At 36.8% G+C, this 22,738-nt stretch overlaps 1 protein-coding gene across 14 annotated transcripts in view; it reads right to left on the reverse strand.

The window, feature by feature from the left end:
• The window catches only part of ptprfa (protein tyrosine phosphatase receptor type Fa), a 589,562-nt gene that overhangs the window by 84,149 nt on the left and 482,675 nt on the right, over nucleotides 1-22,738 (reverse strand). For 7 of the 14 annotated variants that reach the window (XM_051933282.1, XM_051933286.1, XM_051933283.1 and 4 more), the window contains 6 exons: nucleotides 12,011-12,037; nucleotides 3,665-3,782; nucleotides 2,330-2,908; nucleotides 1,908-2,005; nucleotides 929-1,185; nucleotides 347-428 (listed from right to left, as the gene is read on the reverse strand). In XM_051933282.1, the coding sequence (XP_051789242.1) occupies nucleotides 347-428; nucleotides 929-1,185; nucleotides 1,908-2,005; nucleotides 2,330-2,908; nucleotides 3,665-3,782; nucleotides 12,011-12,037 (1,161 nt within the window). The remainder of the gene's footprint in view (nucleotides 1-346; nucleotides 429-928; nucleotides 1,186-1,907; nucleotides 2,006-2,329; nucleotides 2,909-3,664; nucleotides 3,783-12,010; nucleotides 12,038-22,738) is intronic. The other 7 variants (XM_051933291.1, XM_051933287.1, XM_051933285.1 and 4 more) reach the window with 1 other exon arrangement.

A 22,738-nucleotide genomic window follows, 5' to 3' on the forward strand; every position in this document is an offset into this window, starting at 1 on the left:
TAGATATGCCATCCTTTTCTATATTTACCATACAGATGCCTGCATCTATGATAGTTTAAACAGGATTTAACCATAAAATACCTAGTGTGATATACCGTTGAGACAAAAAAGACAGCTGCCATAAAAAAAGAGCTATTGTTTCTGATTAAGACCACAGTTAACTACACAAAGCAATTATATATACATTTATCATCCATACATTTAACAAAACAAAAATCAAAAAACAAACCTAAAGATTTCTGTAAAATTGTTCCCAGTACCATCTGCCTTCACAAATTTGGAATGAAGGATTTAAATTGACAAAATGTTATTTATACAGAACATTAGCTCAAAAGATCTTACTTACTTCATCTATATCCATTTCCTCTGGATTTTCCCACCGCTTGGAAGCTTCTGGAACAACTGGTACCACCACAATATAATACCATCTGCAAAGCCAAGAAATGCCAAAACTGTGTTTTTCTTTCAGACGAGATATTAAAGGCTACGTTTTGCCAGTAGCCACTGATTATGAACTAATTAGCGACTTTCTGAAAACAGCATTTCTAATTTATGATGATGCCTTTAACTGCTGGTTGCCCTAATAGCTGTTAACCTAAGAATCATAATTAAACTAAAGTGTTGAGAGGCAGACAGATTTAATTATTTCACAAAACAAACATAAGCCAGAGTTTGATTAAAAAAAAAACACACAAATCTGTATACTTCACATGAGACTGAAAAAAACATTTGTAGTGAGCTTTTGTTTTACCTTTTTCTCTGATTCATCAATTGGACAAGCTAATTGTCTCAAAAATGTTTAAAGGTATCAACCAAAAAAAAAAGCTGTGTTATGTATTCAATTTTGCTTCCTTCCAAATATTTTTCAATGAAAAAGACAAGCAGCCCTGGGCACTGCCCACATCCCATCTACTTGGAGAATACTAACCTGACAGGTGCTTTGGTCTGGACTTTGGGAAGTTCAATAGTTAATTTTCCATCTTCCCCCACACTCTTACTGAACTTGACAGGCTTAGACTTTAAGACATCTGGAGCAGTCCGAATAGACACCACCTGCTGAAGTCCACCAGCACTGTTCCCACGGCTCATTAGAACAAAGGAATACTCGGTGTCAGGCTGCAATTTTGTAATCAGCCTTCGCTTTAAATTTCCCTGAACCTCAACACTCTGTCCATTATAAAGTATCTAGAAGGAAGTGAACAGAGAAGAAAATCAAAATTGAGAATAGCATGAGATTTTGATCCTGAAGTAAATGTTAATTGTTAGCATAATAAATGGGTGTCATTTTTTTTTTTTTTTTTAGAAATCATTTACATTTCAAGTTTAATAGTGTCTACAATGTTGAAAATGCTTTACATGTATACCACAACACAGTTCAATGAAATCAGAGCATGGGTTAAATGACACGTCCAGAGACATGGGGGGTATATATGGGGGGAGTGGAGGGGAGAGAGCGATGTTGGAGTGTTGAGGGTTAACCGTTGGCTGTCCAACATCAGCTGTTTACTCTCCACACTTAAACTTCCTACCAAAAGAATTTCTGACTCTTCCATTATGAGTATGAAGAAAATTTACATCTAGCGCCTTTTGTGTATTAAAATAATATTATAAAAAAAGGAGTATCGAGGAAAACATCCCTACAGAAAGAACAAGCAAAGAAACAATTTTGCTTCAAATGTAGCTACAAGCAGACTTTAATGTTATTTCACTGCAAACAACTAATTCATTAAAACACGGAAAGCCAAAGGCTACTTTCTGAATGTCAAACTGTATGTTTAAGCCTTCAAAAACAGATCAGAGAAAACTACAGCACATACACTGACAAGCCAATGGCAAGCCTCTGCTGAATTCTTTAATATGGAAGGTACTTTTACTTCATTAGAAGGTAATTCCTCATATGTGCTTACCTTAAAAGGCACTTGAGACTTGTATGATTCAGGCACTTCCCAAGTCAATAATACTGATGTTTTCATCACTGCTTTTACTCGGAAGCTCTTGGCAAACACTGTAAGAATGAAGCTAATTTAATTGACTGATTACTTTTTCATGAGCTACCAGCTATCAGCATTTTCTGGGAAAAGGGTAGCTTTAAATAATTGAAATGGGGGAATTCTGGACTAATACACTTAGACCAATAAAGCATTCTACTTGTTGGATACTAGAAATTAAAATTTCTGATGATTATGGAATATCATTGTGTACTTAAAATAACTTAAAATATAGCAAGAGGAAAAAATCTTAATGCTTACATAAACAGTGACGCTAACAAAAATTAAGTATGTAATTGCTTCTCGGACCATTAACAGTTTTCCTTTCAAAAGAAATGTACCTGGTTCCACAGGCATCGTTCGGCTCTGGATGCTAGGGCTAAGGGGTCCGGCTCCTTTGCTGGTGAAGGCTTGGACACGGATATCGTAAGTGGTATCAGATCTCAGGCCCATGAGTGTGATGTGGGTTTGTGATGTTATATTGGTGTTGTTCTGCTGACTGTTAATATCCCGATAAACAATGCTGTACTGTGTGATTTTGCCATTTCTTTCAGACAGGACAGGAGGCTCCCATGCAAGCTCCGTTGTTGAGGTGGTCAAGCCAACCACTCGTAAATTCTGAGGGAATCCACTGGGAATATCTTCTGCAATGGTTATTTCCTTCACATACTCTTCTCCTATTCCTGCCCGGTTCTTTGCTGACAGTTTGAAACTATAGGTCACCCCTTTGTGGAGCCCTGTGACTGTGTAGTGGTCATCTGTCTTCCTGAGGTCAATAACTTGATACTTGTCCTCTTCTAAGCGCTTGTACTGTAGCCGGTAGCCAGTAAGCTCCCCAATCATCTCCTTAGGTGGTTGCCATTGGATTAAAGCTGTGTTCAGTGCAGTGGCACTGATAATCATGACAGGTTTTCCTGGAACTGGATTATAAAAGAAATATAAATGAATAATTTGTGAAGAAAACTTTGAGAAGCTGAGCAGTAGATCTGGTTTATGTTCTTACATGAACTTGAAGTTTTCTAATTTTGTGCTCTGAAATTTAGTTATTGAGCTCACCTATGCTAAATCTAGAGGATGACAAATCAACAAGAAATTTCCTAATATATGGTCTATTCAATTTTATTTACAATATTTTCCTCATTCAAGCGATTTAAAATTGCCTAGTATAGCACATTTCTAAGACAAATCCCATTACGTTTAAAAATATTTTTAAGATTGAATAGCATTATTATGTGTTTTCATTATACTATTAATCCTGAAATGTGGGGAGCTGATACCAAACATATTTCACTTGACAACAAAATACAGAGCTTAGGATCTTGAATAGTGTGAAGCCACATTAGTAAAGGGTGGCTGAAGTGGGATTCTCTGTCCTGGAAGGTAATCCTTGTGTATACCAATAATATATGCAGCATTTAGCATTACGCAAAAAATTGATTACAAGGTTATGGACTTTCTTTAAACTGCCTTTAAGGCTCTGTTTGCTTTCTCACCAATGTTTACAAACTCCTGAAAGTGTACGAACCTACAGTAACTCTTTGGTAAATAAAATAAACAATTTGTCACACGTTCAGTTGAAATCTCCCAGTGTTCACATACCCCAATATGCTTACACCCCACTGAATGTTCTGGATGCCTGAGCACATGTTGTAAAGGTATAATAATTCAGTACTTACCAGCTCCTGTAGTAGTGACCACCTTAGCCTTACTGCGAGCTCCATCACCTTTGGTAGTGTATGCCGCTATTGTAATTGAGTAGGTGGTTTCTGGGACTAGTCCAGTTATTACAGCCTCCTACAAATCAAGCCATTGGCAGAAGTGTTAAAGGAATGTTTTACAAAAATTCACTGCCACTTGAACAGCTATGCTCACAAGATAAAAATAATAATAATAATCAAAGCATGCACCAAACAAAAGCAACACTTTCTGAACACACCCCAGGGATTAAAACCATCAAAGTTTTATCAATTTCAGCATCAACTTTGTCAGGAGTGAAAAATATTATGATCTCACTCGGAACTCCAAAACTTTTTGATGGCTTTAATAGGAAAAATTTCAAACTGATTGCAAAGCACTTATTCACCAACAACCATATACAACAAACCATATATGTCAGTGTTCTTATTCTGAATTAAAAACAAATTCATTTTAAGCCTTTGTAGCACAATACAAATCTGGGTGACCAGTGCAGAATGTTAGTTAGGTTTGCTTGCCTGGCCACTGCTCTAAGCTTCAGTCGGACACTTTGAATACATTTGCTGCTGACAACTTTCTCTGTTGATGGTTAAAATTAAGCTGTGGAGGGGGAAGCCGCCTGCCAAAGGAGGGTGTTTGAAAGGCAAAATTATCTTTTAGTATGCACATTTCTGTTCAGGTTTTGTGCTTCCTCATCCTTTTTATATTCATTATAGAATAATGAAGTCTTTACTATCCCACGCAGAAAACACCTCTGCGTGCAATGTGCAAACTGTACTAAAAGAATAATTTACAGTATATAAAAGAGCAATAGTCTTATCCAAATAAACCCTTTCTGATGAAAGTTGAAACCAGAATGATTATTTATTGTCTGGCTTGAAACTAATCATTGGTCCTGCTGCTTTAGCTTGGTTACCTAATCGAGAATGGTAAGAGTTCTGCATTATGTATCTAAGGTGTTTATTTGTACAATCTGTTTAAATGTTTTCAGTTGAGTGATTTAGATGCTTAAAAAGACCTAAAAGAACATTGTACACTAACATATATGGTTCTCTGAACAAATAAATAAAATACGTAAATACATAAAGCCAATGACCAACAGCCTTAATATATGAACCACACCTTCCAAAACATTTAAGTGAAAGAGAAAGTTTCAATTTTGGTTTTTTTTAGGTTAAAAATCATGATTAAATACACCACTGGTTTATTTGAGCACACATAAGCTCCATCACCACATTAACGATACAATATCAAAATGGATTTAGTTTTAACCCCTCTCCGCGCTCATTGCACTTATTGAACACACGCTTACAATCAAACTTGCTTATTTTTCCTCTACTTTCCTTTCATTCTACAGTATATTTACATGAATAATTAAGGCTTTTTAAATCCTGTTTTCTAGTTTGCTTATTTTTTTCATCTCAATCACACAAAACCCTTTCCCACCATGCTAAGAAACACAATGCGTGCAAGTAGACCCCACTGCCACATTTGGACCTGTGGTTTGAGGCAAAAAATAAATAAATGAATACAATGCAGAAAGAAACTGCAAAAAAACGAACATCTGTAAGCATTGATGTCCTAGGTATAAACAGGGAATAGAAGATACCGAGGACGTGAAAGTAAATAGTGAGACTTCAACACTTAGTGAAACAGATTTCTTGGAACTGCCAACATAAAATAAAAGTCACAAAATGAATTCTTTGAAAGGATAGCATCTATAAGAAAGGATGAATAAGAGAGATGAATATTTTCTATACTTGGGATAAAATAACTGCTTCTAGGAGGATATTAAGAAGAAAATGGTCAGCTACAGAGTCATCAAGCTGTCAGGTGACAATAAACATGTACTGACACTAGCACTCCAACATTAAAAGAAACCTAGAATGAGATAAAGCAATAAACCTTGAGGGAATCCTTGATGTTGATCACCCATCAAAGCTTTGCTTAAGCTACATGTACTTTCCCTTTGGCTACGGAAACTCGCTCACCTCAACTTTCTGACAAGCAGCAGAAATTAAGTCAGCATTCCAAGCAAAAGTGATTCTAATGTAATCAATTTGTAGCCATGACTGACTTTTTAGCAAGTTTCCCTTTCCGTTTAATTTGAAGGTGTCGCATTTATCTAATTTTTAAAATTAAAGTCCAAACAAGGAAAGGCCTGTCACTAATGCATCCATGGTTGGTCAAGGAAAATAGGGGATAATAAGAGTTAGACACATTTTTCATTTTCCACTTAGTTAGCTATTGCCTGCCACTGCCATTCTTCATTATTTTCTTTATTAGTATATTAACAGTTCATTATTTATTATAATTAAACATCTGTACAATCGATTTCAAATTATTATTGTGTTTATGCTTTCGAATAGTCAGTGTGTTTCAGAAGTCTGACAATTCAGCAGCTATGGAATTGCTCAGAGCATAAAAGGAAATCCTGCTTCAAATGGCACACCTTCTTCAGTTTAAGGCCAAATGTCCAAATCAAATTAACAATAAATAATAAAGTTATCTTCATTATGGCTCCCACAGATACAGTATTCCCAGAGACAGGAAATCTGGATCTGGTGATAAGATGGGAGACTTGGGTATAACAAACTTTTTAAATGTCACGTGACTGAATAACAAAAAAAAAAAAAATTGGTAGGCAAGAATAGTACAACAAATACACTAATAAAAAAACAGAAATAAATAAAGTGAAACTGATAAGTTAAACATTAGAACAAAAATTAGCAAAGGGCTACGTCTAAGGCAAAATTAGTTCAGTGAATATACTGGCCCATTAAAAATTCAACAGAAGAAATGTAATAGAGGTGATAAAAAAAAAAAAGAATCGTAACTGGAGTCAGGTATTCAGGTGAGGCCACTTGCAGATGGAAATAACACCAGTAGAACGTTATCAAATGATCATCATTACTTTGTTAGAGAGGAGCAAATTAAAACGGAATGCTTTCATTATAGAGCCAAGTCAATTATAAATGGACAAGGACAAAGTTTGCAATTCAAGTCATGTCACGGACAGCCTGCAAAGAACCTGACAATTGCATTGCTTCTCAAATAAATGCAAGTATTTCAAAGGTGCTGGCTTGCAAGTTTCTTTTCAGCTTCCACTGCACATCTGCATAGAGACAGACGACTAGCTGTGGTGAATATGTTAAAGTGGGCCGGGGTGCAATCCTTACATCATGAAAGGAAAGAAAACAAAACACCTAAGTGTCATTTCTGCCAGGCCTCAAACACATAATAGGATGTTTGTTTTAGAACACCCTGTCTAAGAAATAGTAGGTTGAAATTTTTTGATAAAAAAAAAAAAAAAAAAACACACACACTACAAATACGGATGAATGTATATTTTACTAAAAGCAGGGTATATGAAAGAGGAATAGCATATTGTCATTGAGAGCACCACAGGGACTTGAATGCAGCAGTTAATATTTGTTGTTGCTAAGGCTGCCACAATGCACATGACATCATTGCCTGGGAGCCACTGTGCATACCTGATAACATGCGTAAATGTACTGTTAACATCTGTCACCTCACGAACGCAGCCCGATTCTATATTAAAAAGGAGGGTGTAGTGAATAATTTTATGATGTGTTTGGTCATACTAGAAGCTCTTTACAGCAGCAATTTTCAGGGCAGGGTGTGAGCTACTCTCATTACCTCTTCACTTCATCACTTGTCTCTGGAGGACATACCTCACTGATGCAACAAAATGTTCCTTTGCCGCCCCAACACTGCTGACATTCGTATGCATGAAATACAAAATGCAATGTGCCTGACCCAGATGAAGCAGTGTGATGAACTGTGCAGGTCAGCAACTAAAACAGAATATCAAGAAAAATTTTCTCCCAAGAACCACTTCACTCCAAAAGTCTCTGTATCTTCTGGGAGTTAGTTCTTGCAGACTAGGAAAAAGAAATACCTCTACTAAACTCTAGGTAACTAGATTTTATTGATGTAAAATTTCAGTGTCCATTATCTATCACCATTCTACTTTTGAGCAACATAATGCTAATGCCTGGAATGCCCCTTTTTATGTTCTTTACAGACACAGCCCACTCTCCAAAAATGATCCCACTACTACCACAAAAATGTGATGAACTGTGCTGGTCAGCAATTGAAATAGAATAAAGAAAAAAAATCACCCACCCACCACACCAGTTCACTCCAGACTGTATCAATAGCTTCTGTGTCTTCTGGGACTTGTGGACAGAAAAAAAAGGATTTTTCAGTGTACAATTGTACAATCTTGTGTGTTTATTTAAAATGCTGCTTAAAGAAGGTGTAATTTTTTCTTTTGATGGTGCTAATAGTAGACGGTGAAGCAGTGGCCATTTTTTACATAAAATGCCCAACATGAGTACTGGGAGTGTCAAAGACTTAAACCGTTTGGTTGCCACCACATTTCAGTAAAGTGGGGTCGATTGGTTACAAAAAAAAAAAAAAAAAAAAATAACCAACAAAAACTTTGTGTATTTCAGCTGTTTTTAATTGTGCAAATACCTGAACAGAGTTTTAATTTAATTCTTAAATGTGTGCTAGTGCACGAATTATACGTTTCTTGCAGCTTAATTAGGCTCTGAATGTTACATCATTAAAGTCAGTTAACTTATAGTGAAGTATTTAGTAGAAATTTCCTTTCTTTTTGCAAGACCTATGTTTCAGTAGACGCAAAGACTATTGAGATAGCCTGGAGTGAACCGATGCTATGTGTTATGTTCACTTAGGTCACAATCAGTTATTAGCCAAACGTTTGTGAGATGCAGAAGCACAGTTTGTGCCTCAGATATATGGACATGGTAAGGCAAGATAAAGGTTCACTTGCTTGCAGTGTCACACACGGATAATTATCACTGTATCTATAATTATATTCATTTTGTCATTTTGTTGGATTTAATTTAAAAGACCACATTTAAGTCAGCAACAGGTTGCGCTAATAATTGTCTAGAGTTAATGTCTGAATGACTTTCCAATGAATCTTCTCATTATGTCTAGAAAAGCACAAAAGAGTCACACTGACTCACAAACTGAGATATCCACCAACAAAGAAACTCAAGGTCTGTAGCATGTTCCAACGTAAATTCCAAATTTCCTCCACAGTTCAAAAACTCTCTAAGCACAGTAAAATGAAGCTGGCTGATCTTAATCTTTTAACGTTTATGATATTCATCTATCAGATTTCATTAGGCTAGCCCTGCAGGTTCACTGCGGAGTGAAACCTTAGGCCGCAAGTACCAGCATGCTGAAAGCATTCGTGGAAGTCAGCAGCTCTGCACAGACAAGTTAACAAGACTGCTGCCAACACTTGGGTGTGAGTTGAAGAAATTCTATGCACATAAACCACAGGTTTAACCTTCATAAATCAAAACAAAAACAAGATTAACTTCTATGGCTCTGTGCAAGCCCACAACTAAATCCACTTCTCACGCAAACCGCATGTCACAAATTCAGACATAAATAAATAAACATTAGACAGACAGATAAATAGATGTGCACATGTACAAAAATAAAAAAGAGACTGTTGTGATTGCTGGGTGTCAAAGCTGCCATGGCAGCATCAGCCAAATTCATCTCCATTATAAAAAGTCAGTTCTTGTTGGATTTTTTTTTTTGTGTCGAAATAAATGTTTCCGTGCTTCTTAAAGAGCTGTGGAGACAGCTTAAAGAATACTATGGGTCATGACTCTGCAACAGAGTAGAACCGAGACTTGCAGAAACACCTAACCCCTATCAACACGCTAACTCAAATCAAATTGACAAACCATGTGATTAACTCCAACTTAACTGGTCCAATTTATAGCCGTAGGACATAAATGGAGTTCGTATAAATAAAAATGCTGCAATATGAAGCATGTGAAGGGGAGAACAAATGAAAGATAGTTAAAACACATACTGTAGGCACATATAAATAGCACAGTAAATTTTGATAGAAGGTAGAACTTCAACAGACCTAAAATCTAAAGGAAATACAGCAACAATGAAAGGCCCACCTGGGGTCATAGACAGAGAAGAACATTCCAGATAATGGAACACTTCTCCAAAAGAGAGTAGAGTGAGGCCCAGCAGTGGCTGGTAAGCCCTATCAAAGCAATATGTGTCCTACAAAATTGGTAAAGGTTCAGAAGAAACACTACAGTGAATTCCCCAAGATAACAGTAGAAGAAAACAATGCAAGATGAGTAAAGTTATGAGGTTTACTGGGTTGACAGGCTGCCAAAAAGTGGTACTTATTGTATTAACTAAAAGAAAAACGGATCACAGTTGAAAACAAACAAAAGAACTTGAATTTGATAACACTAAGACTGTCTACGGTATCTCTAAATCCTAACAGCAAAATGGGAGGTTTAAACAGCTACTTCTTGACACCAGGAAAAGTTTAAATGTCTATTCCCTAATGCCACTGGTAAGAAAAGGACAAGGAAGAGTGTGTGGTGATCAGTGAAAGAAAAAAGCCTGAATTAGCGTAAGCCACCCTCATAAGAAATGTAATGATTTTCTTCATGAAGTAGAAGTACATAATAAACAAGAATAGTTGTGTCAGATATCTGTAAAGTTAAAATGTGTACTGTACTTTCAATTTAAATGTTCAAAGTCTAAATGTTCTCCTCTGTAACAGAAATTTGTCATGTTCCACGCTCTGATAGAGATCCGTAGGGGACAAGATACCTAGCAAAATCAAAAACATCATCATATTCTTAATCATTGACCTTGAAAAAGTCTAAAACGATAGCCCACATGGTTATGTGTGAAGTTTGTCATTTTTAACCTTCTAGGGGTGGCTCTTAGAAGGCTAGGACTACCAGTAAAGAATCAAATATCAAAAAATATTATGATACTTGTGACCATCAACCTCAAAATACCATAAAATGACATTCCACATGCTTTTATTGCCATTTTAAAAAAATTTTTGTAAAAAAAAATGTAATTTTGATGTGGCATACACAACGCTTCTTGCATAAAAGATGAAAAAATAATGATGTAGATGGCCAAAAATAGGGGGGAATCCCCAAAAAGTGCAACATCTTGTATAACTAGACATCAAGACAAGTCGATTGGTATTGTCATGTGTTTTGGTTTTTTTTTTTAATCACTGAGTCTGGAGGCACCGGACAAAAAAAAAAAAAGTGATTTGAAAGCATTCATAAGTAACATATATTAACACAAAAAGACCTTACACAGGGAATCCATGGGTATAGTTAGCCCAAAGGGGCATCAGCATTTTTTTGTCCTTTGTTTTATTTGAAACCTGCTTGTCACTCCATGCTTTCATTCTTTCTTTTTCTGTAATAAAATCATTAATCTGACATTTGGACCTATCTTTGGTGACTTTTATTCCAGGTTGGCAAACATGAAAAACATTCATTCATTCTTTCAAGTCTCTCAGCTATGTTGATCCTAAAATTTTCATTTTAATTTAAATGTTAGAATTTTCACTATGTAAATTAAAATTTGAAATGGATACCCAGTCCACAAACCAAAGACATGCATAAAAAGTTAAATACCACATTTAAATTATCCACGTTATGGAAGTACTTGTGCATGCCATCCAATAGACTGGCATTAGGATGCTGAGAATGAACAAATAGTTGGACATATGCAAAGTATTCTTGCCAGCATTTCTGTCTTGCCAGAAGAGACCCTTTCCTGTCAGTCTTAAGGTAACACTAGCACTCATAGTTATACACCCTTAGAGTCTTCTTCTTTTGGCTGCTCCCGTTAGGGGTTACCACAGCGGATCATCTTCTTCCATATCTTTTTGTCCTCTGCATCTTGCTCTGTTACACCCATCACCTGCATGTCTTCTCTCACCACATCCATAAACCTTCTCTTAGGCCTTCCTTTTTTCCCTCTTACCTGGCAGCTCTATCTTTAACATCCTTCTCCCAATATACCCAGCATCTCTCCTCTGCACATGTCCAGACCAACACAATCTTGCAGCACTGCAAATTTTATTATTTTCACAATGAGAAAATTAAGCAAATACTTCCCATTGAATCTCACCATTTACTCCATACGTGACAGCACAACAAACCTATCAACTGTTTTTAACTATGGCAAAACAAAAGAAAAGGATGGATGCATTTCAAGCCTTTAGCAAGAAGGTTGCTTGTAATGATTCTATACATTGATGAACTAAAGTTTAAATGGATACATTTGTACACACAGCATTAAACACTAGCATACACTTTTAAGCAACAAGGAGAGCATTAGTTTTCATTATAGCAAAGGGTGCAGCTGAGAGTACTGCAAAGTATTCCCAAAAAGACCCGGCCCCACGCTGGTTAAAGAAACCTTGGCACAGACTGGCACACACTTGTGTTACTCACATAGTCCGTTGGTTCCTCAACTTTCCACTGATGGGAGAAGAGAGATAGAAAGAACAAAAAAAAAAAGTAATGTTTTTAAGGAAGAGCTGCAAGACAGGATTCACAGCAGCTAGTGTTAACAGCCTCTTGCTCTTGTGTTATTAGCATGTCTGTTAGAGGAAGATGTATGCAATTAATTCATTAATTTGTTAATGGGTTTCAAATGTTAAAATGAGAACTTGCAGTTATACATACACAAAGATCAAGAGTTGTAAAGTTCTAGTTGTGCGTTTCACTCTGTTGTTTCTGCAGTAGAATCCAGGGCTGAAGGCAGTTCTGTGACTGCTGATGTTTAGATGAAGCTGATTCAATCTTCAAACAAGCACTCACAAAATGGCATCCTGGGGATTTTCATACGTTTTACTGAATTCAATTCAATAAAACGGTCCATGTTAAAAATGTACCTCCTACAGGGATATACAGTACTTTACACACGTGCCTCTTGTGAGCTCTGGGCAGAAACAATGCTCTCAATGCCGTGCTGGCATTACTTACTTGTGCGGAGATATTCTGTCATCAGATGGCTCCAGCAAATAAATTTGCACAGGACTGCTGAAACTAATGAAAGCTTATGCACTTTTACACTTCTTCGATATCTGTAACTGAGTTCACTTGTAAATATGCACAACTCAGTATTCTTGTAAGAAATATCATCCTTTAGCCCTCCTTAGGGACTGACATTTACCCAATGCACTGCCTTGTTAATCACTCCTCAATCAAATAATCTCAATTTACAAAGACAAATGTATTTTTGAAGGTGTACATAAATTGACACTGAGGAATATTCTGCCCAATGTGAAATTATACATAAATAACCAGTACTCTGATTGACCCAGTAATAAATTGAGTACAGAAAATGGATGGACAAATTACAGGTTTCCTTTAGATATTTCTACACCAAGAATCATTCACAAGTTTCTATGAAAGCCTCTTTATTTCAACTCACACATTTTTAAGCTTTTATCAGCAAATGGCTCACATAAAACAAGACATCTCATTTTCAAAGAGGTTTCTTTTGTGGCAGGCAGCATGAAATCAAATTACCAATACCTTTCTTAAAGCTGGAGAGGTGCCCATTGTAAGCAGAACCACTGTCCATCACTCCAGCAGAATGAGATCAATTTCACAGGATCAAAGAGAAACACAGCATAAAGCATGTGGTAATGTAAATGGCGAATAAGGTTTTACTTACCAAATACCATAATTAGGCACAAAAACAGAATATTAGCCTTGTACAAACTTTTATCCCCTAAAGTTATATACCCGCAAGGCAAGACCTTAGCTACAGCAAAAATAGTAGGCTTATTAATAGAACTAAATTTAACAGGCCTGCAATACTACTTAAACCATTGTAACATAAAATTCACAAACCCAGTTAATCCAATTCTGGTTCATGAAGGGAACGTATCTCCCAAATAAGAAGCACAAGGTCGCGTAAAGAACTGGAACCTCTTCTAAATACCACCTGCCTTCAGTCTACTTAGTTGATGATGACAACACTGCATCTTCCTTTATTATAAATCCTTCTAAATGAGACTAATCCCAACCTCCGTTAACCCTGTCTCTTTCTTTGGGAGATGAACCGTGCTAAGCAATTTAAGTGGACTGGGCCATTTAAAGCAGAAAATACTAATCTATACAACATGGCTTTCAATCTTTTGCTGTTTGTACTTAAGGAAAACAGGGCTGGTTAAAACTAATTAAAGCTGAAACATTTAAAATAAGAACAATAAAAGTTACATTCATCTTTAAAAATGAAAATAAAGGGACTTCAGCAAAACCAGCACCAAAGTACAAAGACAAAAGACCAGCATGCAAGGCACTTCATTTGTAACAAAGAAAATACACTTCATGACAGAAATTATGGATAAACAAAGAGCATGAGTGGCAGAAAATCAATATCTAATGCCTGGCAACAAACTGAAAATTTTTCATAATTCAGCAAAACAGAAGCCACTGCTGCTAACTGGAGAGGCTTGTTAAAACTGAAATCTTCTTTCTCCAAGTCACACAATGGATGGAAGTCCATGCAGCTGTAGCCTTAAAGATTGTGTGGTTCACAAGTCCATTGGATTCAGTTTGAATGATCAAATCAGTAACTTATTAAGCTAATTATTACAAAAAAACAGTAATGTTTGTTTGCTGTTAAACTAATCGAAAATGTACCTTGACCCACTTGAGAGCAAACACTCTCAATTTAGCCACCCCTTGATTCCCCATTTGCACTGCTACACTAATATTTTATATAGCAGACTTTCACAGCAAGCAGTGAAAATCTTGAATTTAAATGATACTAAAACTCTGATACGATAATTGTGAGAATAAAGGATTTGAAAGTAGAGTGCTGCTAGCTCCAAGCAAATGGTCAGGAGAAGAAGAAAATGCCCATCACATTAAGCAGCCTACAGCCATCCATAACAGTGAATGAATTAAGCCTTTCTCCTGAGAGGAAGCACGAAGAAGATACTGGAGGACTTGCAAAGTGCATAGGGTTCCCATCAGAGGGAAGACCGAGACTTTCTTGGAATGTCAACCTTTTGGTTTAAAATCAGCTAAATGTGCTGTTTTGAGAAGAGGATCCAAGATTAGTAAATACCATCACTATATGACTCCACATTCTGGCAATGTGAAGCTCATTTTATACAATGTATCAGGACGGCCCTTATAGAAAAAATGACTTTTGTGTGCTAACAGATGTGATGAAAAATAAAAACCAAGCAACAATAAAGGTCAAAACCAAAGTTCCCCTTTTTCAAGGATTCATTTTACCTCCATTTACATAGAGATAAACAAACCCTCCGGAGTGTCAATGCAGTGATGTCGGAATGAAAAATGCTGCATATCACTGCATAGGATCTCTAAGCCCTCTACAAACACAATAGATGCAAACTGTTTGGACTCTTTTACCACTTTTTAAAATATTACACCTGGCGTACTGCGGTATAAATAACCTTATTCTCCATTTCTTATAAATCTACCTGGAAACAGATTTCATCCTAGATAATTTAGCACTCAATCCTTAAGGTGCTATTACATGCCCGTCACTAACATCTAAAGAAATTTCTCCCTGGAGATAACCACATCTGCTTATTCTGCATTTATCCTTGAGTCTTCAGCTATGTGTTTTGTTTTTTCCCTGGCATTAATGGTAGCATCATTTTCCTTTAAAATGTTTGCAAATTATTAAGTCCTCATTAATAAATTAGAAATTACACTTATAGCCAAGAGATTTAAATGCACAAATGGCAACAAATAGTACACAATAATGAGTGGCACTTGGAAACGCAGTATGACTGAAGGTCAAATTGGTCTCTGTAACCTGAAATTATTGGTCAGAAAATGTGTTATGCTGTTACTTTATCCAATGATAGAATGTATTTCGGTATGCCGTCTCTCTATAATAGCAACTCCATATTATAATCATGGAAATATAGGAAATAGTCACATAAGCATGAAAGTATATGATTTCAGCTTACTTAACATTTCCTTCTGGCCTTAGTCATGCAAGTAACGCCCTTAGGCAGAATTGCAGCATATAAGGGACATCAAAAGCATCCCATGAAATACATTCGAGGATGACATCTCCAGTCCACCTTGTTAGGGTAATATGACTAAACTTTCGAAAACTGCACACATGCTTTGTTAGCGAAGCGGCACATAAAAGACTTGCTTTTAGGAGACCAGTGCAGTTCTAGAGTGTGCCTTTTTAAGATGAGGGGGGAGGGCGAGGATCTGTCAAGAAATGAATAAAAAGAGCTCCCTAGAGGGAAAGCACAAGAGTGACTGTATTTTGCAGGATGTAATCTATTGTGATGTGCTGTATCCGAATGTCAGAACTTTTTACTGAGAACAGCAACATTATGAAGAAACAAAACTGAAAAGGCAATGTAGCTGCCAAATGTGGGACTGCAGAAATCTAGCTGAAGTGAGCTTGCATACAAACAGAAAGCTGACCTTGGCTTTTACCACTTTCCTTATATCATAATCACATTGCTTATAAGCATCATGATGTATTCCAAGCTCGGCGATAAAGAAGTACACATCTAAAATGCTACTGGTAGTTACTTCCACTGAAAGCAATTACAAGACAGATATACTATAATACTATAGATTAATATATCCTGTGCTACTTAACCTCATTTGTCTACATTTTTGGTCTAATCTGCTGACATTTTACAATTAAAAATGAATTTATTCACTAAATAATATTTAATTCTAACTGATCTTCACTACTTTTTTCATGAATTATTTCTTATTAAGCACACTTCTACCCATTATTCCACAAAGTTTCAAATCCCTCCATTGTTTATTCTACCCTTAATGCAGCAGTGATGTTTATTCCTGCAAATGTTCACGTTCACCACCTTCCAATAAATCCTACCTTCAGCCTGCCCCTGGCACCAGGATCCCTTCATGAGTGCTCAATCATTAAATGCTGTTCATCCAAAACTCTAGAAGGAAACGTCATTTTATTTTCATGGTTGTACTGTACTCACTTGACGACTTTTAGGGCACAATGTAAACTCAACTTTCCTTTGTGCTAATGCAATGTTGGTTGCATTCGGCAGTATTTTCTTAAGGCTGCAAGTTTTATTTTGCTGTACATCATGTACTAGGGAACCAATAATTGATTTCAGAAGAAACACCATTCACTCACAAGAAACAATCATCAAAGACTAAACAGTGGTGATTGCTGACAGTTATAAATATCTGGAAGCAATCTTAGATGCAAAAGTGGCTTGTAACAAAAATATAGAAGCCATCGACAAAAAGGGACAGTAGCACTTCTACTGTCTAAGGAAATTGAATCTTTTTAATGTAATTCCTACCATTATGTCACTCTTTTATAAACTGTGTATTGAGTCTGTCTTTACTTATGTTGTGCTGGCATGTTCAGCAACAAAAATAGAATCAAAACCACATTGTAAAATGGAGCAAAAATATCAGAGTCTCAACAGTTCAATCGCACAGGTATGTTTAATGGGCAGGTATTATGAAAAGTAATATGGATCTTGTCAGAACTCACACACCATAAGGTCACAGGTTCAAGGTTTCAAGGATAAAAATCAACCTGTTCAAATACTCTTTCATCCATTCATCCATTATCCAACCCACTATATCCTAACTACAGGGTCATGGGGGTCTGCTGGAGCCAATCCCAGCCAGCACAGGGCACAAGGCAGGAAACAAACCCTGGGCAGGGCGCCAGCCCACTGCAGGGAACACACACACACACTAGGGACAATTTAGAATCGTAAAATGCACCTAACCTGCATGTCTTTGGACTGTGGGAGGAAACCGGAGTACCCGGAGGAAACCCACGCAGACACAGGGAGAACATGCAAACACCACGCAGGACTCCTAACTGCGAGGCAGCAGCGCTGCACCACCGTGCCGCCCTTACTCTTTCATTCCAACTGCTATTTATCTTCTAAATATGTTCCATTTTAATAATATGTTTGATGTAATGTCTAACCTTAGGTATCAAGTTCATTGCTATATTTATTTGTACAAAGCTTATGTTTTGATGGCTGTGTTCTTTGTTGATGTACTTTTAATGTTGCATTGTGGTCTCGCTCGAAAACCTGAAGACAAACCAAATTTCCCTTTTGAGACAATGAAACTGAATTGAATTGAACTGAATACTCTCTACTATAATTAGTCTGATTCCAAGAAACATTATTTGACTCCTTAATTTGACGTTACTCAGTCCTGACTTAAAGGGTCTGAGTCTTAAATAGTAAATAAATTAAATGAATTTAATTAGCAGCAAAAACTAGTCATTAATTAAGAAAATAGTTGGAATGACTATACTATACCATTTTCTAAGCATGCTGAATCCTGACCGGGGTTATGGAGGGGGGACTGGAATCTGTCCCAGAAAGCACATAGCACCAGGTAGGTGCAGTCCCCTGGACAGTATGCCAGTCCATCACAGGGGAACAACACTCAGATACATACACATACACATACCACACACCCACCAATTTAGCGTCGCCAATCCACCTAATCAGCTGTCCTATTCTCTATATATATAAAATCCAATGTCTGTTTGTGTGCTTTTCACGAAGGAAACTGCTTCATGGATTTAGATCAGGTTTTTTTCTATAATTTGCTTTAACATTCCGGTTGATTTTGCGACTCCTCTCATCGTGCTAAGTATTCATAGTTTGGTTGCAGCATCAAATTATTGTGTGAATCTGAGAGACAGGCTGTGGGCCGAGGGGGGTGGGAGGCGGGACGGGCCATCCTCACTCATGCACCAGCCTTTGTTCGAGTCGCTTTACCTCTCACTATGTGTTGGGAGTGTATCTTGCCTCTGCTTAGCTAGTGGTAAATGTTTGTTCAGCAGACATTATCATCTAGAGATTGTTAAAGAGTAACGTCTGACCTTTTTTAGAGAGATCACAGCTATGTGTGTTTCAGAGGGTAACTGCTCATTGCCAGAGATATCACAGCCTCTTGGTCGACTCTCCACATGGAGGACACTCTCCCATCAGAGCTGAACACGATCAGATACAGTGGCAACGTTTGACGTTGGAGTGTACCTACCTTCTGCTTGACAAGAGATACCTTGGTAAATTTTTACATTTTTGTCAAAGAGATCATAGCTACATTCTCGCCCCTGATAGCAAAACTAAAAATACTGTATATCAAGAGGCCCTTGGATACGAAGGCTATCAATATAAAATCTTCTCAATACAAATTATTAGATTAAATTTTTTTTTTAAAGTTTGTCCTGTTTCACTACTACACGGGCGGAGCTGCGGGGGACAGCTAGTGTTTACTAAAAGGGTGCTGTGCAATTTTGAACAGACCCTGTAGGACATTTCCAGAATTTCATTAAACAGGTGAAAAATGCACTTCCATCCCTAAAGTTATCTTATTCAGCATAACACCACTGGTGTGTACTAACATTGAGCTCATCTCTCAGAAATCTGCTTTCCCTTTCCCATCACTTCTTTCCAAATTCCTTTTGCTGAATAGCATGTAAAAATTGAGTATACAGACAAGACATAAGGTTTTACATTTGTATTTTTGCATCCTTCTTTATATCACTTGGTGTCACCAGCATAATACTGTGTAACACCCCCCCCACCTCCCTAATTTACAATATCTATAGTGTTCAGAACTTATAAATATCACGTGTGATTAAAAAATAAATACTAACTTGATTTGAATATGCCTATATGGAAACAAGAAGTAATAAAAGGATGAATAGCAACAAAGAAGGCAGTTTTTGGAATAAAGATGTCTTTAATATGTGAAGCTTGCATTTTACTTGATTATTGCTTTCATGAACCCATCTAGCTGGGCCAGTGCACCTTATTCATGCTACTTTAATAGCAAAGAGAAAACCAGACTTGGATGAGTCACAAGTTTCAGACCTGAACTTACCGTAAGCCATCTAGGTCATTCCAGAGTCAGCAGTTAATATTTCTCTGGGAAGGGTACATGCTTGTTTTAAAAAGAAATAAGGGAAGATTTTCACATATATGTTGGGTGGTACAGGGTTTGTGCCCTGGGGGCTCCCTGCATGGAGTATGAATATTCTCCCCATGTCCACATTGGTTTCCTCAGGGTGCTTCAGTTTCTTCCTACAGTCCAAAAACATGCAGATTTGGTGAACTAGCATTGCTAAATTGGCCCCAGTGAGTGAGTGTTTGCCCTGCGATGGACAGGTTGTTCCTGCCTTGAGTATAAGGACTGCTGAGATAGGCTCCACCTGCCCTGCAACTCTGCCCTTTATAAGCAGGTTAAGAAAATGAAGTGGATGGGTACATACAAATTTTCTAAAATGCTTAGGATAAGACCCAATTGTTAAACATCTGTAGTCTTTAAAAAAAGGTAAAAACAGATATAATCTTTCTATTTGTTAGAACACTTTCTGACAGAAGCTAGCCATCTACAATATATACTGCTTTACACATCTACAGCAGCTAGTGCACCATTCTACAGTGTGGTCTAACTAAGGGAGTAACACCAGCTCAGTGGATGCAAGATGTTTAGGAAGGCTAGCTGTACTACAGGAAGTACCCTAATCAATCCAGAAAAAAATTAACAAAATTACAGGCTACCATGACAAATGAGACCCATTCTTTCCATGACCTGTTTTCATTGAGAATCTGCAGTGTGCTAGGACCTCTTGCTGGGGCCACCACACCCATCAAACTGTATACCCCAACCACCTTTCATCATGACAGCTTTAACTGACACATTGGCATGCAGCAGTATTCCATCACAAGTACTGTATATTGGGATATTGTGTGTAAATGTCTTTGTCTTGCATTTTTGTAATAGTTTGCTCTTTGTTTTTTATTGTTTAGATATGACATTGCAGCATTTTTGACGAGTCAAGCATTTCCCCTTCAGGGTTAATAAAATACAAACATACTTAAAAACTAATTAACTCTTTCTCCTTCTATCTCTGTCTATTACACATTTTACTCTCTCTCTGTCTGTCTGGCTGTCTCTCTATGTATCTATCCATCCATCAAAACAAATATCATAGTGTCAAACATTTCAAAGAGACAGTACTGGAAGTATCACACATTCCTTTATAGCTACATTAAAGTAATAAAATCAATTTAACTAATGATTCCCTAATGTGGCTGAGAAATGTCTAATTCTAGACATATTAATGGCTAATGATACAAACCAATCAAGACAGACTTATGCTAATTAAAAACATACAGGACTTCCCTCAAGCAATTAATTGACTTTTCACCCAGAAGGTCAGTCCTTTAGAACGACCTGCTGTTTTTATATAAACACAAGATCATTCTCTGTCTAACAGTGGTATTCTTACTAAAAATAACAAATACCACCTTCTAGGTGAACGCTCACGACATGAACAAACAGCTCATTGTAAAGAAAGACAGACTGGTTTAAACACTGCACTTCTAAAAACAAGAAATCTTTACATGACTGCGAAAATGGTGATCAATTACCCCATTGTTCTTCAGGAAAAACCTTGTAATGTGAACATCTGCTTGTGGCTTTAAAACAATCTGACAAGACCTGTTATTGCATTAGAATTTATTTTGTGCGTCAAAAATGTTTAAGGATAAAGAGGAAGCTTTACCAAGTGTTCAGAATGGAGGCTTGATTCATTTTACCCTTTTCCATTATGTAGCTATCAGGACTCTGCGAGCAAAACAGTCAGGTTAATAACATGGCAGCAATAGCTTAAAAACGTTATCAGTGCCTTTGGAATTGTCTATGTATTTATTCATTGCAGCAGATTTGCTTAAGAATTTTCAGACTGGCACAAAAACTTAAATATTTACTAAAAATGCACACACAAAGTTCAGTTTGTTAGTTGACATAAAGGCAAATGGTGCATTTTATTCTGTGCCCATAGCCTGGGTGGCACCGTTGATCAAGTTGAGTTTAATTTAGGCAAATTCTTTATTGAATGATGTGTTTTGATGAACTCCATGCGACGGCTGACTGCAGCAGTTGGCTGCTAGTAAACCCGTATGCCACCAGCAGACTTCTTCACAGACATGGGGGTTAGAGAATGGAAATGTAAATAGTCTTTCCCCTTGTATTGTCAGAATCTTTATCGACAAAGCAACCCTGCATTAAGATTTTCTCCCAGATACTGAGGAAATATGATCAGATTTAATCTAAGCAAAACCATCAGAAAACACAGCAGTTGTTTTTTATTGTGAGACCTTTTCAAATAAAAAACAGAACACCACCAACTAAACATGAAAAACCAGCAAGCAAAAAAGGGAATGAATTGAATGATTTAGTGCAGTAGCCAGTGCCACAAGTATATGTATAAAAATTGTGACTCCTGAAGCAATTTATTTTTGGATTTTATAAAAAAAAAAAAAAAAAATTTATTAAAATCTTTGGTCTAAGAGCTTTTCACAATACTGAACAGATAAACAAAGAAAGGGAAGATGGAATTGGGGCAATGGTGCTTGTGAGTCATCAATCTGTTAATGAGCAGGACACCTGGAAGGAGTTCTTTACCATTATCTTGCAGAAAGCCATTAGGAAGTAACATCCAACCATGATTAACCATAACATTTACCTTATTTCTGTTTACACACCACTCTATTGGAAATTCTTGCCTAATGAGTAGCTTTCGAATGTCATTGACTGCGAGCACTTGATATGCTCTCCATTATTTTAATTAACTCTTCAGATTCACCTCCAAGCAAATCCTGTTCAGCTTGGTTTTACACTTCTATGCATCTATAGCTTTGCTAAATAAAATGCAGAATGCCAATTATTTTAAAAAGTATGCTGTGGCAATATCTAACACAATAGCTACATATGAACGACAGTGACTCTGTGTCTACTTCCTATAAAGATGGTCAATCAATCAGGACATGAAGCTACTGACATTTAATGTACCTATTGACTCTACTAGAGTTTCTCAGAGAAAGTTTAAAAGCAAATACCAAATAACATATACAGAATCAACATGGAATTCAAATTCCATTTGCTGAGTTTACTCATACGACAGGCAAGGAGAAGAATGTTAAAACCAACCTTTGTTCTTCACTTGGTCGTTTGAATTGCATGAAATCTTCATTTCTCAGTTAATAAGACACCATGCATAATTTGTTCCATTTAGAAGAGGAAAAGATGTGAAAATACATTTCGACAATTTGAACAGTGAAAGATTAAAGTGTTTGTAAAAATTGTGTCTTGGAGTAACATGACTGA

Source organism: Erpetoichthys calabaricus, chromosome 10 (assembly GCF_900747795.2).
Source record: "Erpetoichthys calabaricus chromosome 10, fErpCal1.3, whole genome shotgun sequence".
In the NCBI taxonomy this organism is placed as follows: Eukaryota; Metazoa; Chordata; class Cladistia; order Polypteriformes; family Polypteridae; genus Erpetoichthys; species Erpetoichthys calabaricus.